The sequence below is a fragment of the Trichosurus vulpecula genome, chromosome 6 (genome assembly GCF_011100635.1).
Source record: "Trichosurus vulpecula isolate mTriVul1 chromosome 6, mTriVul1.pri, whole genome shotgun sequence".
Classification (NCBI taxonomy): Eukaryota; Metazoa; Chordata; class Mammalia; order Diprotodontia; family Phalangeridae; genus Trichosurus; species Trichosurus vulpecula.
In genome coordinates this window covers 205,656,255-205,674,312 of record NC_050578.1, presented here as the reverse complement: position 1 = coordinate 205,674,312, position 18,058 = coordinate 205,656,255, and the positions used below count along the sequence as shown (strand labels likewise).

Below are 18,058 nucleotides of genomic sequence, written 5' to 3'. Positions count from 1 at the left end.
CACAGGGTGAAGAGAAATTGGTCCTTTCTGTATGGTCTTCTAATCTACTATATAGTGGTGTTCAATAGAACCCTTTTATAAATAATTGCCCTAGACATCACTCAGTCAATAAATATTTATTAAGTGCCTGCTATGTGCCGGGCATTGTGCTAAGTATTCCAGAAAGTCCTGCTCCGTTATAATGGAATGCCTACTTCAAGTCATGTAAGGCAGCTAGGTGGCACAAAGGAAAGAGTGCTGGGATAGAAGCCAGGAAGACCAGAGTTCAAATCTAGCCTCAGACACTTACTGAGTTTCGGGGAAAGTTGCTTAACCTCTATCCGCCTCAATTTCCCTATATATAAAATGAAGTTAATAATAGCACCTGCTTTATAGGGTTTTTGTGAGGATAAAATGACCTATTATTTGCATGACGCACTTTGAAAACCTTAAAATGCTTCATAAGTGCTAGCTTTCATCATTGTCATCCTCATTGTTTTACTAACATCAGAATTCCAGAAGACTGGCAAGCTACTTGTGTGGCCTTGAACGAGATAATTTCTTGACTTGTATTTTTGGTCTTTTCAGCGTAAAATGGAAGAGTCAGATCAGATGATGTCCAAAGTGCTTTCAAGTTCTAACATTCTATGGCCCATATTCTGGTACCATCCATCTCTGATATTCAATGTTCTAAGGTGCCCCCTACCTCTAACATTTAAGGTTCTAAGATTCCTTCAAGCTCTAACACTGTGTTCTCATGCTCTCCCATCTCCAACTCGTTATGCTCTTAGGTTTCTTCTAGTGCCAACATTCTCTGTTCTCAGACCCTTTCCAGTTCCACCATTCTATCTTTTAAGGCTTCTTTAGTTGTAACGTTTGATATTCTCTGGTCCTTTCCCCTTCCAGTTCTATATCCCAATGTGCCTTCTGTCTCTTGCATTCTATGATTCTGTGTTCTGTTGTTCCACTTCCATGGTTTTATTCATATTCATATTCATTTTCATTATTCATATCATATTCATTTATTCATATTCATATGATTCTAGAGCAGGAGTTCCTAACCTGAACCATGAACATGTTGATTAATTTTTTTGATAACTGTATTTCAATATAATTAGTTTCCTTTGTAAGACTATGTACTCTATGTATTTAAAAACATTATTCTGGAAAAGGGTCCCAGGCTTCAAAGTCCCAGACTGCCAAAGGGGTCCATGACACATAAAGGTAAAGAATCTTTGGTCTAAAGACTACAGGAGAAGCAATAGAATACAACATCAGTGAGCTATTTTATTTATTTTTTTTTATATTTCTAATCTCAAAAATTAGAGTGTGGTTATTTTCCATCTACCTTATTGAGCTGCTGAGAATTAATGGTCAAATTATTTTGAACAAGGGGGCAAGTGCAAGTGCTAAGAGAATTTACCAAATTACTAATGGTGCAGTGTTCAGAATTGGGTGATAAAGCTGCAGTCAATCAAAGTCTAGACAGCGAACCACATGAGGAGGCTTCAGATTACTAGCCAATGTGTGAAGAATGATAGGTAATCATTGTTGATTTCACCAGAAAATTTGTAAGAATTTGAGAGGGATTAGAGACTGAATCCCACTACTCTAACTAGTGGATGCTGCTGAAATCTCGGATCATGGGAGGAATTGGCATGACTTGGGGACCTGGGGATGTGGGAACTTAGTAGAAGTGCCTGAGTAATGAAAGGAGAAACTTAAATAGGAGCTGAAGAAATTTTGTGGTAGGAAAACACTTAGCGAAGGAATTTGTGGTCCTTGGATGTTATTTAAAGGCACTTATTCTAATCCACCTAATTAATATTTCTAATAAGATATAGGAATTTGATGTTCTCATTTTTGTATTGTATCCGTCTGTGACCTCATATGGTACATTCCTCTACACTGATACAATGGACCTATCGTGTAATATGCCATATTAGAATCATCTGTGTGTTTTCCTTCCCACTAGACTATTAAATCAGTGAGGATAGGAACACAATGTTATCTGAACGTCTTTATCTTCCCCCTAGTGGTGACCACTGGGCTCTGTATGCAGTAGGTGCTTAAAATGTTGTTTGTTAATTGAATAAATTAGAATTGATCTGTATCATAATTACGAATTAGAAAATACAACAAAGAGCCAGCGTTGTTCTCTCTAGGTTCTCCTCTCACTTATCTGACTTCTCCTTCCCAGTCTCCTTTGCTGGATCTTCCTCCATAGACCTGTGGGATGTCCCCCATAGGGCTGCCCTTGCCCTCTTTTCTTCTTCCCTACTGATCTCATCAGTTTCTGTGGATTATCCTCTCACTTCAGATGATTCTCATACCTCTATATCCTTGATGACCTCCACTCTTACATCTCCAACCACTAGAATTAGATGTCCTATAAAAGTCTCGGACTCAACATCTCTAAAATAGAACTCACTGTCTTTCTCCCCTAACCCTTCCCCATCTCAAGCTTTCTTATTACTGGTGAAGGTACCATCATCCTCCCAGGCTCACCATCTCAATATCATCCTTGACTCTCACTCGCACTCAGCTCTCCCATCCAATCTGTTGCCAAGTCCTGTCTTTTCTACCTTTAAAACATGTCCGGTATGTGGCCTGTTGTCTCCATCCACAGAACACTTCCCCTCCCCCTCTCATCACCTCACACCTGGACTATTGCGATAGTAGCCCTCAGCTTGGACTCAAGTCTCCCTGCTCCAATCTGTCCTCCACTCCAGTCTCAAGGCGGTCTTCCTAAAGGGTAGCGGGGATGAAAGGACAGGGAACAAACGCTTATTTCGAGCTTACTACGTTCCGGGCACTGTGCTAAGCGCTTTACAAATATTATCTCATTTCATTCTCACCACAACCCTGTGAGGTAGGGGTTAGTATTACCCCCATTTTATTGTTGAACAAATGGGGGCAGACAGAGGTTAAGTGACTCACCTAGGGTCACATAGCTAGGAAGTATCTGACTTCAGGCCCAGTGCTCTATTCACTGTGCCACAAAGCTTAAAACTGGGTATTTCTTGTTTGTTCGTAGGTGTTTGCATGTTGCCTCTTTGCAGCCAGGGACTGTTTTTGGCATTTCTTTTTTCTCCAGTGCTTAGTGCAGTACCTGGTACATAGTAGGCACTTTAGAAATACTTGTTGACTTGTCAGACTTTCAACTCCAAGGTTCTGTTTCCATGAATAGATTGGGGTTTAGAGAATGAGGATTGATTACTCATTCAGGTACCAGCACATTTCAAGATAGCCCTTTGAGGTTTTAGAAAGCTCTCACCTGCTAGGAATCTTTTCTTTACATCAATCTAAAATCTGCAATTTCTACTCCTATTCTTCCTTCTGCCTTCTAGAGACAAATAGAGCCAGCATCTTGAATTGGTTGTAATCCTAACAGATATCCTCTATCAGGGCAGTCTGTGACTGGTTCAAAAGGACTAAGAATGAGTTACATGTTCTAGATTTTCCAGGATAGTCAAGATTTTCCAAAGAAAATACACAGTACTTTTTATTTAAGACTGTGTAGTGTAATGAACTTAGAGCCAGCCTTGAAATTAGAGAGATCTTGGTTTACGTCCTGAGTCTGAATCATACTGGATGTGTGACTTTGAACAAGGCACTTAATCTCAAGATCAGTGGTTCTTGAAGTGTGGTCCAGGAATTCTGGAGGTCCCCAATGCCCTTCAGAGTGTCCATGAGTTCAAAACTATTTTCATAAAAATACTGTGACATTCAAATTTCTAATCTTGTAAATATCAGTACATATAAACCTTATAAACATAAGTTTTTAGGGGGGATCCTTACTAATTTTAAGAGTATATAAGGGTCCTAAGACCAAATATAGTTGGAGAAACACTGTTCTAGAGGATTCAGCTTACTCTCTAAGACATTTGCAGATCTTCATTGATAGGAGTTTCTGCAATGGGGTTTCCTTATATCAGTAAGAAATCACAGCCCTACACCATGTCTTCCTCTCACCCTCCAATAAACAAAACAAAACCCCAAACTCAAAATTTTTACTAGAGTTTCATGAAAGGAATATTCTTTTTAGTCTATGTGCCCTGGTTTTGAGGACAAATCAAAACAGCTTCTTAGAGGGTAGAATATTATTCTAACTGGGAAACAATGTATATAATTGGTTGAGGATAACTCTGAGTCAGATATGTTACCCTGGATACAATTGAAAAGTAAATATGGCCCCGGGACTTGGGAATACCAGAGTTTTTGTTTAAATAAACACCTTTTTATTTATTTGGAAATTTTAGTCTGTTCCATCTGCTGTGTTTAAAATTTTTATAACCACTGTTCTAATGTATAGATGAGATGCTTTAATGCTGATATCATCTGTTTCTAGCTCAGCTCATAAAACTCATATCTGTGTGTTTGAAAGTTCATTCTTTTTTTTATTAGCAAATTGATTCCTACCAACATGAAAAGAGCATATGACTAGGCATTAGGAGGCCTCCCCTGTAGTTCTGGCTGATTAATATATTGTGGCAGAGGTATCATTTCAGTTGTATCCGACTCTTCTTAACCTTTTTTGGGGCTTTCTTGGTGAAGAAACTTAATGTGTGGCCTTGAGCAAATCATTTGGGATCTCAAACCCTCAGTTTCTTTATCCACTGAAAGTCAATCAACTTACCTGTCCTGTCTAAATTATATAGTTTTTGTGTAAGAGAGTTGGAATGGAGTCACTAACATCATAACCTAGGAGTGAGGGAGATTGGTTTTAAGCCTTTGTTCTACAACTAATATGACCTCGGAGGAGGGTTTCAATGTCCTCACCTGCAAAATGAGGGTGGTGAGACTAGTAGAAAGATGATCAACAAAGTCCTTTTTAAGGTCTAACAATCTCCATGGGGGGAAGACTAAGGAATGGGAATGAGAGTGCTTTGGAAACAAACTAAAAAACCACAGTCCAAATGTATTGCTGCTGTCATCTCTTAGTGGTTTGTTTGGTTGATTTTACTTTAGCACCATCCTATGGTCCTAGGATCTTAGAGTCCTAAAGTCCTTCCCTGTCATTTCATAGAAGAGGAAGGTGGGACCCAGGGATTAGAATTGACTTTTCCAAATTCACACAGATTATAAGAAGAGGAGACAGGAATCAAATAGGCTCTCTGACTCCAGTTCCAGGGAGTGCCTTTCCCCCGTTTCAAGGCACTTACTCCTGCCTCTCTAATCAATCACAGGTCTCTGACATGGAATGTTCTACAAACAATTACATGGCAACTTATATTCTAATATCATTTCTGTCAATTGGAGGAACAGCTTGTCATCTACCCAATGGATCTAGCCATAAACTTATTCTCCAGATTGCAGTCTTTTGAAACCCAGTTTCCCTCATAGCCAGTGGGAACCTTCATAACCAAGTTTTCTGGGCAAATATGTGAGGTATGAGAAGAACAGCATTTAATAGAGTGCATGACTTTGCACATACTCTGGAAGAAGTTTTGCCAGATCTGCCCCCTTCCTTTCTGTCTGTAACTTCCATTACCAGTAGCTCTTGCCAACATTAACTGACTAGGGTGGTGGGAGCAGATGCTGGAAACAAGAAGGTCATGCTGAAGACAGGAGCAAATGTTCCCAGAAACTGAGTGGTCAGGTTTCTTTAAAAAATGTGCACAGATTGTATTTCTGGAGGGAGTCTGTGAGTTGAAAGCAAACAGAAATCCCACAAAACAAATAACAATTTGTTTTCAGTGGGATTGGGGCTTATACATTTGAACCCAGCTTACTAACGTGTCCGTTGTCATCTTTGCACTCAAGATGACAGCATTTAGAGTTGGAAGGGCCTTTAGAAATCACTGAAGCCATCCCTTTGTACTCGTTTTATAGGTAATGAAACTAGAGCCTAGAGAAGTAAAATGGCTTGCTCACGATCACATACCTACATCTCATAGATCATGCTTCTTTAAAATACTACTACCACCACCACTGCTGCTGCTACTACTTCTACTACTACTATCACTACTACTACTGCTACTGCTGCTGCTACTAGCACTACCACTATCCGCTGCTACTATCACTACCACTTTTAAGCTCAGTTAATAAATAAATCCAAACCTCATTGCAGTTGTGCTAAATACTTAGGTGACCACAGTAGCAGATGATTTTTCTAACTTTGTTTTTGAATTGAAATAAATCAGCAAACATTTATTAAGCCTCTGCTCCTTCTGAGATGTTATGGTTAAAAACATCCCAGTTCCTGCCCTCAAGGAGCCTAATTTAGAGGTGTGACCTATATACAAATAAGTGTCATTCAAGGTTGAATGTGACGAGGACAAGCAAAGGATACAGGCAAACTGAGATTTGATGAAGGAGAGATCAATTTGAACTTGAGAATGTTTGGAGAGATTTCTCTACAAGTATGAATATGAGATGACAGCCAAATTATCTGGCTTCAGGCACTTACTGGCACTTACTAGGCAAATCACTTAACCCTGTTTGCCTCAGTTTCCTCATCCGTAAAATGAGCTGGAGAAGGAAGTGGCAAATCACTCCAGTCTCTGCCAAGAAAACCCCAAATGGGGCCTTGAGGAGTCAGATATGACTGAGTAACAACAATAAGAAAATACAGAGATGAAAGTGAAGGTAGGAAAGAAACTTTCAAAATAGTGCAAAAAATGTATGTAAAATATAGGCAATTGTCATCATAGACAGAGAGCTGGCTTTGGTGTCTGGAAAGCCAGAGTTTAAGTCTCATACCTGGCATATGCTGGATACTTGATGCAGAGAATTCACGTAACAGCTCAATAGCTGACACTGCTGTCTAAGAACATAAGGTGTATGATACTTGGTTATTCGTACTGCTTAAGGAAGTCTCCTCTCTGGAAGTTCACCATATCAATGAAATCACAATTAAAAAAACAAAAAATGAGAGCAGACTATAAGCTACTTAAAATCAGCAAGTCTGTCTTTGTGTCCCTGGTTCTTAACTACCATATAGTAGGTACTTTTCACATAGTAGGTGCATTCATAAATGTTTCTTGAATTTAATTTGAGGAAAACATCTTGATGTGGAGAGCAGTAGATTAGGGAGTCAGGATATATCAGTTCTCAACCTTGCCCTGCTGTTCAACAGTTCCATATTTTTGTAACAGTCACTGGACTTTTCTTTGCCTTGGTTTCCTCATCTGTAAAATTGGATAATAGTATCCATCTTGAATAAATATTGAAGTGAGATCAAAGTAGATGGGATATTGGAAAACACTTTGAAAAGTACAAAGCCAGTCCTCCAACCAGACCACATCAAAGGATTTGAATTAGTTATTCCAACTTCCTTAGTTGATCAGAGGAGAAGCTGGTAAGGTGGTGTTTGCAATAACAGAACAGCAAGATATTTAAAAAAAAACCAACAACAAATAATTGTATTGAGTATCTAACTTCTATGTGCCCCACATTATGTTAGCTTTAGTGGAGAATAAAGCAGAATCATGATGATAACTTTTATTTACATAGAACTTTTGATAAGCTCTTTTTTGCCATGCACTGTACATACAGTATCTCATTTGACCCTCAAAATAACCCTAAAACATAGAGACTACAGAAGAGAAAAGTGAGGAACCTTGTTGAGATGAAGTTATGTTGAGCTTAAATTACATGCTAGGGGGCAGCTAGGTGGAGCAGTGGATGAAGTGCTGGGCCTGGAATCAGGAAGACTCATCTTCCTGAGTTCAAATCTGGTCTCAGACACTTACTAGCTGTGTGACCCTGGGTAAGACACTTAACCCTTTTTGCCTCAGTTTCTTCATCTGTAAATGAGCCAGAAAAGTAAATGGCAAGCCACTCCAGTATCTTTGCCAAGAAAACCCCAAATGGGGTCAAGAAGAATCAGATGTGAATGAAAACGACCAAACAACAACAAAGCCCTCCAGTTAATAGGTGTCAGAGGCAGTGTATAAACCCAGGGCTTCCAGACTCCAAGTTTAGCATGCTATGTCCTGTGCCATCCTCTCAGAGTAAGAGATGGGCTCTTCCTTTAAGGATTTTGGAAGGCATTTTTGGAATTTGGTTCTTTGGGGTGAGATACCCAAGCAGATAAAATCTGGCCAAGTTTGTGAAATAAAGATCAGACACACATAAAATGAGAATAGACCAGACTTAAACATGAGAGTAGTCGAAGAACCAGCCAGGATAATGAATAGTGTCTGGAGCAGTTGTCTTCTGTGGCTGCTGTCCTTCTCCCTCTGAATGCAGGCATTCAGATCTGTGTTGGACTTTTCTTATATGGAAGATTTCAGGGAGGGATTTCTTCTGAGATAACTGATTTCAAGTATTCCGCCCCATTCATACACACAAAAGTTATCAGATCATGTATCTTGATATTCTAGTTTGGAAAATATCATCATTACATGCATTGAAAGGTAACAAAGTGCTTCCTGTATTCAAAGCAAAGAAGGATTTTTCTGACAAGGGGAAAGGGAGGAAAAGGGGGACATGGAGACAGATGAGTAAGAGATTGGGTTTCTCACAACTTTGTACAACTTTCAATTGAACTTTTCCACCATGGTTAATTTTTCCTCATAGGAAATTCCAACTTGTGGACATTTCAATGCACAAACCCAGTTCATCCTTAGAAAATAATTGTATTCCTTCTTCAACAAATTGCAGTAGGAAATTGTGACCCAGAACTGTGTAGGGTAGTAAAATGCACACTGGATCAGTCATAAATATGGGTTCAACTCTAACCTCTGCTACTTACTACCTGTGAGACCCTGGACAAGTCAAATGCCTTCCCCTCAATTTCCTCATCTGTAAGATGGTTAGATTAGCATGGGGTTTCCAAGTGAAAATGAAAATTGAGTTATAAAAAGGCCTCCAATTGTTTTTCTTTAGCCTTACATTGCCAAGATGGACCCAACAGCTCGGGGAGCAGAGATTGTTATCACATTGTATGGTGGTTTGGGGGACACTAAGATCTATAGCTTTGCTTCTGGGTGTGAATGAGTAATTCATGTATGCTGTTCCATACTGACGTCTTTTCAGACATTGTGTTGTAATTTCTTTTTGTCTTTCAATGAAATTTCTTCTTCAGTGGCCTTAAGGAGCTAGTGAGGATCCAGAGGCCACAGGATTTTTATCCCTATCAAAGGGCTCAGTGGCTCACGATATCTTGAGCTGTGAGCATGCAGATGGAAGCATCTTGAGGCGTTTAGCCCCTTGTGTAAAATCTGGGATTTGTGAAATTGAGAAACATTTGTGAAATCCAAAGGCATTTGAATTGGATTTCATCAAGCCCTACAGGTGAAGAAATCTCGGGTTCTGACTTGTACGAAACCAAATTAGCAGTGATATCCCTTTCAGGGGAGATAGTTATGATATTGAGATAAAAGGATGTGCACAGAGTTTTGGAAGCTTTTAAAGAGATGCTTGTCTTTTTCTGGTATTTGTGAAATGTACTGATGGTCTCTGCAGGGGGAATTGAATCAGAAGGCTTCTTCTCTGCCTGTTAAATTTCTTAACTGGAATCAAGACAGTTTATAAAGAACAAGTCAAGAAGCTGCTAGCTTTAATGGAAAACTGGCCTTCAAAGCCTACCCCAGATCTTGTAGCATCTGTGAAATCTTCCCAGCTGAAAATCATTTTTCTCTACTCAGGTTTCTCTATAGCCCTGGATTCTCTGCTGTCCTCCTTTCACATGATACCTTTTATCATATCAGTGCTGCATTTGGAGTCAAATTATATGGGCTCAAAATCTAATACTGAGGCATGTTGGGCAAAGCTAATTAACTTCTCTGGGCCTCAGTTTCCTCATTTTTTTTTTTTTTTTGCTTTTTGGCAGGGCAATTGGGGTTAAGTGACTTGCCCAAAGTCACACAGCTAGTACATGTGTCAAGTTTCTGAGGCCGGATTTGAGCTCAGGTCCTCCTGACTCCGGGGCCTGTGCTCTACTCACCGTGCCACCTAGCTGCCCTCAGGTTCCTCATCTTTAAAAAGGGAACATTGGATTGGATAACCTCTGTGGTGCCTTTCACCTCAAAATCTAAAATCCAGAGTTATCTGCGTATGTATCTCTTTCCCTTCAGTAGATGGTAAACTTAGATGTGCCAGGAGGACAGAGCCTATTTCCATCTCAGTTTCCTCATTGCCCAGGAGAGTAAACACTTAATGTTTACTGAATTAAACTGACAATTGATTTAGGGGGCAGCTTTAATTGTGGCCACTCTGAGTCCTTCACAGTTAACTACCAAGAAAATACATCATTGCAGTGAGCAGCAGTGATAGCTCAGTATCTGAATTTTGGTCCACACTTCATTATTTCTTCATAGAGGAGCAGCTGGGGCAACTGAATGGCTGGGCATGTTGTCCTGTTCTCTCATCAGACCTTGGATCCCATCCCATTGCCAGTCCAGTCCAAGCCAAATTAATGTCGCCATGTCCATGGAGATCATGTTGCAGAACTACCCCCGCAGGCCCTTGTGTTTCCCTTCTAACCAGGAGGGGCCAGGCTTTCACTCAGCAATTCGGACATGGTTCCAGAATCAGAAAGACAGAAGACTAGCCCATAAAATTTTTAACTGCTGGTAAAATATTGGCCTGTTTATTCTTCAGTGTGAGGATCAGGGTGTTTTGTACCAGTAGTCTAAAAAAGTACACTGCTTCAGGTTGCATGTTATAGAGTAGGGGAAAGAGCCTTCCCTATGGGGGTCCAAAGACCTGAGTTCAAGTCCTTGCCCTGGCTATCTGGTAGCAATGTGATCTTGAACAAATGACTTCTTTCTGGGCACAATTTCCCTGTCCGTAGAATGAGGGAGGTTGGTTAAGGTGAATTCGAAGCTCTCTTCCAGCTTTCTCCATGTTATAGTGGATAACTGGGCTTGGAGTCACATAATACAAATATATTTGTATTATAATATTATATACCAATGCTAGTTATTATTATTATAAAATATATAAAATTAATAATTAAATTCTATACTATGATGTAACGATAATTATCACTAAGTCATTGTGTCATATTCATGAAATACATCTTTTTATTTTCAGGTTATAAAAGAAGTCTACAGCAATTGCGGTGGAACGGTGGATTCGGATGGGCCTTCGTCTAGTTCTCCAGTGCACAAGACTGAGCTAGAGAAGGTAACCTCATGAAAGGGAAGACCAAGAATATGCCTTCAGATTAGCTGATTCAAGCCGCCTCCATTGGACCAGGAAAAAGCTATTCAATAATCTCTTTTTTATTTTTTAATTTTTTTTTATTATTGGGTTTTCTTTTTTGGGGACCACACTCACTGGGATAGCCTTGCCCAGGGAAGAAGAGTGTCTTACCCTTTTTGTTCATGCTCCCCTTTTCTTAGACAATAACTATTTATTGTTACTCCTTCAAGAGCTAGTCATACATTTCTATGATACAAGTGCTAGCATCTCTTCATTGCAAATTTTCAGGTTTACATTTTTTAAAAATGTTTCATGGTCCTGTATGGAAGATCCATGAAAATAACACACGCACACACACACACACACACACACACACACACAAAGATGCAGACACAATGAGGGACAGCATGTAGACAGTAGAAACAATACAGGATTTGAAGAGGGAGGGGTTTTAACTCTTTACTTCACTTTCTCTCTCTGAGCCTCATCTACAAAAATCTCTTCCAACTCCGTGCATTTCACAGAATGAGAAGAGGTAGAGGGCTTTCTAGTGTATTCTGATAGACGATCTTTAACTAGACATATGTAAGTACCAATCCTTTGAAGTATCTAAGCATATCATCAGAGGCAGCCTGGGGTTGTGTAAAGAGCACTGAGCTTAGAGTTACAAGGCTAAGATTGTAGTTCTGGCTCCTCTACTTGTTAATTGAAGTTTAGTTCATCAAAAATGATTCATCCTCTACTGTTTGTAAAGCATTCTATTGGGCCCTGAGGGTACAGAGATAAAAATAAAACCATCCTTGCTCTCAAGGGTCTCAGATTCTCTCAGCAATACTGATTTTATTTTTTAACCTTGATTTTATTCATTGACCTTTGAACAAGTCCCTTTCTTTTTCTGAGTCTTAGTTTTTTTCTCTCATTACATCGAGATAATACCTCAACGTGCCCATCTCTAGGGTTGTTGTGAGGTTCAGATGAGATAAAGGATATGAAAGCAATATATAAATTTTAAAGTGCCACATAAACATGAATTGTTACTTAGCTTGAAAAGCTTGAAAAGGCCAAGGTTCCACCTAAATCCAGGGTCACCTCTAGTTGTCCTGATCCATATCTTGTCACTGGACCCAGATGGCTCTGGAGGAGAAAGTGAGGCTGGTAACTTTGCATGGCCCTGCCTCACTTAAATCCAATTCACTTGCATGTCATGGCATCATCTCCCCGATGTCATGGTCCTCTTTGAGAACAAAGGACAAAGAGCAGCATCAATTGCCAAGCACTGAAAATGTGCTTTTCAGAAAAGCAATTATTTGTATTTTTCTTATCCCTCTCTACTATCTTTTTACTTATTGAAAGATAAGATTATAGTAATAATAGGAAATGCTGAAACAAGCCAGTTGTTAACTCAAGGACCTTTCTTTCCTCCCTTGAGTTGTATAAAACACAGCTGTAAAAGACAAGTCAAGTCAAACACGTGTTTATTAAGCACCTTGTGGGGCCAGACCCTATGGCAAGTGCTAGGGATAGCAAGAAAAGTGAAAAAAAAAAAACATCCCCTGCAGTTTCTCTCAGAATATTTCCTTTTCAGGGCCTTTCCTCTACTAACATAGACATTAATTGGTCCTTGAATTCCCTGGAGATACATGGTACCCTTCTAGGCAATGCTGTCACTTGAGGACATTTCTGGTGATAATAATATTGGTATTTTCTATCCCCATAGATTTATTGTGAGGAAAAACTCACATTTTAAGACCTTCAACTGACATTAAAAAAAACCACCTTAAAATGTCATGTGATTGTGAGTTATTATTACTATCATCCCCATTTGACAGATAAAGAAATTGAGGCTAAATAGGTGAAGGCTCTTACTCACTTGATTCCAGTAGGAATTTGTTTGTATTTGTAAATGGAACTGTTAGTATTTTTGCTTCCACAAAGCAGGATGGATAGTGACATGGCGAGCTTTAGGAGATGCTACTGAATGCTATCATGGACAGTGCAGATTTTGAGGGGAGGCGTTTTTGGAGAGCAGATAACTTTTGCAGACCATATGAAAGACCAAACCTATGAAGGTGTTTAGCAGAGTGAAGTAAATACTATAGCAGCACCTGTTAGAATAGCTGTAGGGTGGAGGTGCTTTTGTTTGATTTCCAATGCTTTTGCAGCAATGTAAGCATCTAGACTCTGTTTCTGCTCCTTCTGGGTAGATTAGGGCTCGATTCCCTTTTATTTTGTATTCCAGAGGATTTTTAATTGATTCTTGACCCACTGCAGAACCAATATGACACTACAGAAATGATCTCATCCTTTTGTCCATGTAGAAACTGTCCTCAGAGAGGCCGAGCTCAGATGGGGAGGGTGGCGCAGAAAATGGAATTACCATGTGCAACGGAAAAGAACAAGGTGAGTCTTGAGGATGGTCCTCCATTGTTCAAATATGGTAAAAAGTTTGATTTTGTGAAACGTCTAACAGCCAATTTAGTCAACTTTGGTGACGTGGGTGCTAGAGGACTGTATCCCACCATTCAGCGGAGTGAGGGAAACCCCTTTTGGTAGATTTCAAGCCTAGCTATGATTAGTCCTCACTTTCTCAATGTCTGGGTTTTATTTTATTTTATTTTTAACCCGAAGAAGGGTTCTTGAGTAGAATACAGTAAAAGAAAACGTAGTGTAATGGGTAAAGCAGTAAGTCTGGAGTTCTAAGTCCTTGGTTCAAATCCTGACTCTTGTTTACTACCTTCTTGGGCAAGTCATCTCATCTCTCAAGGAAACTTAGTTCTAATCAGTAATATGAGAAGGTTGGATTGGCTGAGCTTGAAGATCTTTCAGGGAACTTATGGTATCAGGACCTTCCTATTGGTTTCCCATCCTGCAACAGCCAAGCAGAGATGCATCTTCGGTAGGATTACCTAGTTCTGTTAGTTTGTGATACTTCCAACATAGTGATGAGTGAATGGTTTATGTACACACAAGAAAGAGTGTGTATCTCATAAAATTTTGATAAAATTATTGCAAAGCATTTTTTCTGTTATTCAGACAAATTAAATGATCATCCCTACCTTCTCTCCTTATCCCTCACAGAACCCAACCTACTCTGGACATATCTTGTACGACCACAAATAGATGCATAGATAGATAAACCTTTATCATGCCCTTAGCATATGCCAGACACAGTGATAAGTGATAGGAATACAAATATAAGCAAAAGTGACAGTCCCTGCCTTCAAAGAACCTTCCTTCTAATGGGAGAAGACAGCATATAAAAACGAAGTTGAAGGGATTGGAGGGGCACAAGTTTGAGAAATGGGTATGGGCAGCCATGGAGGGGAACAGGTCTTATTTGGGGACTTCCTCAAATGGGGGTTTGTGGATGAACTCATCAATCTCAAGAAAAAACTGTTGGAGTAGAAGTATCTGTTATTTTGAGAAAGACATTGGGACAAAGTCAGGAGTATCATGCATTGGACCAGGTATACATTTTGCCTCCCTCGTTAAAATGATAGTTCCTTGAAAATAAGGATTGTGTTTTTGCCTTTATTTGTATCCCTAGTGTTTGGCACATAGTAAATACTTGATAAATTCTGTTGGCTTGTTGGCTGACCAAAGAGGTATGATCTCTAATTATGGAGCAGTTTTCCTTTATGTGACACTACATAAGCCATTTGAGGAAAGTATCTATACTGTGTTAGTTCCATATGGAAACAGGATTCATTGGTTCTGAGAAGGGAAATAGGATTCATTGGTTCTAAGGGGACATAGGTAGAACATCAGTCAGCTGGTTTAAGATTCCCAGGAGACCCACCTACTACCCAGGGGCTGTGGTGAACGGCTGGATTGATTTGGCAGCTGACTGAGGGAACATTATTGTTTCCACCACTGGCCACAGCTATCCAGAGTATTCCGGGGAGTTAGCAGAAGAAACACCACTAATGTATCATCAGTCACACTGTGCTGTAGGAGGAGAGGCCAAGAGTTCTGGAAAGAGGGGTTTGTGGCGGCATCTATTTTGTTGGACCTTCTTGCACTCCTTCTGTCTTCCTTGTAGTGAGTTGTTTGGATGAGGGAGGATGACAGAAGATGAGGGAGAGAGTATGATGATAAAACTGGATTTCAGATACAGCCTTGTCTTGTTGTCTTGGTTGGAGTTTATTCCCATGCCTAGAGAAAGGGTGTCTGACGCAACAGGTACCAGGACATGACCTCGGGGGCCTTGGTCTTACTGATGCATATTCCAGTCAACTGAGATAATCACCAGTTCATTTCAGCAAACATTTATTAAGCTCCTACCATGTACACAGCACACAGGTTGATCCTGAGAGAGATGACAACTTTGCCTTTATAGTCCTCACATTCTAGCATGACATAGATGAAATGTAATGAAAAATAAAACATGGCAGGTGTCTTGTGATGTACGGAGGAAAGGTTACACTGACTTGGTGGGCAGGAGGATCCAGAGGAGGACTTCTTGGAGAAAGTGGCATTAACCACAGACAATAGAACCAAAAGGAGGCCAAAAACTTCATTCCTGACTTGCCTCCATTTTGCTTCTTCCCATTTTCTTTCTTATATCGTATTTATTCATCATATTCACTCCCTCCTCCCCACCACACTCTCCCAGTTGGGATGTATGGCTTCTTGAAGCCAAGTGTTGTCTTTTCCATTGTTGTGTCCTTAAGCAACAAGCATAATGCTTCACACATAGTAGGTGCTTAATAAGAATGTATTTTATGGAATGGAATGGGATGCAACTGAATTCAGGATGAACCAAATGGAAATCCTCTTCGTTCCTAAAAATCCTAATCTGGGATTATGTGGATATACACAATCCACATAATAAGTGGATTGTGTTACTTGTCTGGCCAGTTTATGGTGGTCAAGGGCATGACCTCTATTTTGATCACAAGTGGTTCCTCCCCCCGCCACCCAGGGCATAAATGATAGTTTTATTCCTAGGAAGTTATTCAGGGGAAAATGTTATCTCTGTCTTCCTCAGGGCATGTCATATATGATTAAAAACAGGAAAGCTATCTTTAAGTTTGGCTCTGTCAGGAAATAGTCTAAGGTCTCCATGTAGTGTTTAAAAATGGGAGTTTTCCACTCAGTCTGTGAAGTGTTTTGTTTCTCTTTATTTCTTACTTCTTCAAGATTGGATATTTGAAAGTGAGTGCTATCTCCAGATAGCTTGATAGATTAAAAATGACTCATTTGCCCTGGTGCTTTTGCCAACACCTTCCCACCCCACCCCCCCTTTATACAATGGTATAAATAAAAGTACATTGAAAGCTCAGGGATCATTTCAATTTTTTAAAGAAAGTCAGTGAGAAGAGAGCTGGTCTTGGAGCCAGAAGAATTCTTTGCTTGAATGCTACTTCAGATTTGCTGGCAATATATTCCTGGCCAAGTCAGTTCATCTCTTGAGTCCCTTGGTTTTCTTGTCTGTAGAAAGGAAATATTAAGAATTACAGGGGCAGCTAAGTGGTGCAGTGAGTAAAGCACTGGCCCTGGAGTCAGGAGGACCTGAGTTCAAATCCAGCCTCAGACACTTGACACACTTACTAGCTGTGTGACCTTGGGCAAGTCACTTAACCCCAATTGCCTTGCCTTCCCCTCTCCAAAAAAAAAAAAAAAGAATTATACTACCTGTCTCAGAAAACTTTTGTGAGGAAGGCACCATGTGAACTTTAAGGTGCTATAGAAATGTGTCTTCTTGTTTATTATTTGGGGCAAGTAATGTTTCTTAGATGTTTGGTTCAGAGGTTTGGTTTTTTCAATGTAGAATAAAGATGTAGTATAAAGAGAGCTAAATTTGGGTCAGTCAAGGGTTAGTATTTATTAAGTACTATTAGTATTTATTAAGTGGTTGTTATATACCAGACACTGGGGATTCAAATGTAAGCAAAAAGAAAGACAGTTCCTGCTTTCCAGGAACTTGCATTCTAATAGAGGAAGAAAACACATAGAAGAGGCCTGGAAAACAGTAGAGGAAGGGTCTGGGGCCCTTGTCCAAAACTGAGGCTCAAGGAAGAGCTCCATGGGGCCTTTAGGAGCATATTGAAGAGACAGCTGAGAAGACAGAAAAGGCCTGAGTTACTCATTCTGTGGTCAATGTGGTATAGTATGACACTGGATTTGGAGACATAGGATAGTGGTTTGAATCCTGCTTTGGGGCTTTTATTTATTACTGGTCAGGTCATATTAATCTCTGTAGGTCTCAGTTTCTTAATCCATAAAACAGTGCGGGTGGGTTAGATGACCACTAAATCCTTCTTTGTCCTAAGTCTGTGATGCTATGATCTCTGCACATCTCTAGATGTGGCTATTTGTCAACACAGCTATTGGAGAGATTTCTGCACGGCATGGGAAGTAGTCCTCTCAAATTCATTCTAATTCTGTTAGGGTCTGTAAGTCCCTTTCCTTTCTGGGCCTTGATTTCTCTATCTATTAACTGAGAGGGTTGGACTACATGTTGTCTAAGGTCACTTTTCACTATTATGTGCTGTGACTTTTTGGTACTAGCTTCCCATGTTGTATATGGCTATGTTTTTTAGGTTCCTTCCAGCTCTGAGAACCCATGCTTTTCCTTTGTCAAGTTGTGAGGTTCTATTAGTACCACAATATAGGCTTATTTCACCGCTTCCTAGAACTCACTCAGTTGCTCCTCTTGGTTTGGAACATTCCAGAACACATCTGTCCAAAGCCACAATGACTTGCTTTCCCTGAAGAATTCCTCCACCCGCCCTTTTTTTCTTTCAGGGGTGATGGATTCATTCCTTAAATTTTGGCAAAGTAAATCAGTGTAATACAAAAATAATGAGCCTGGGTGTGCATCTCATTAAAATGATGTCTACGTAAGGAGAGAGGAGTCTGTCAGAGTGGGGACCCGAGGGGCAGAACGAACGGGTGTCCACACCCACCATTTCACAGATCTATTACAGGATAGTTTATGCAAGGAACTATTGGCAAAAGCATTGAATAAATACTTTGG

General features: G+C 39.9%; 1 protein-coding gene across 1 annotated transcript in view; it reads left to right on the top strand.

The window, feature by feature from the left end:
• The window catches only part of AFAP1 (actin filament associated protein 1), a 246,477-nt gene that overhangs the window by 149,580 nt on the left and 78,839 nt on the right, over positions 1-18,058 (top strand). The window contains exons 7-8 of the mRNA XM_036762238.1: positions 10,966-11,058; positions 13,395-13,476. Coding sequence (XP_036618133.1) covers positions 10,966-11,058; positions 13,395-13,476 — 175 coding nt within the window. The remainder of the gene's footprint in view (positions 1-10,965; positions 11,059-13,394; positions 13,477-18,058) is intronic.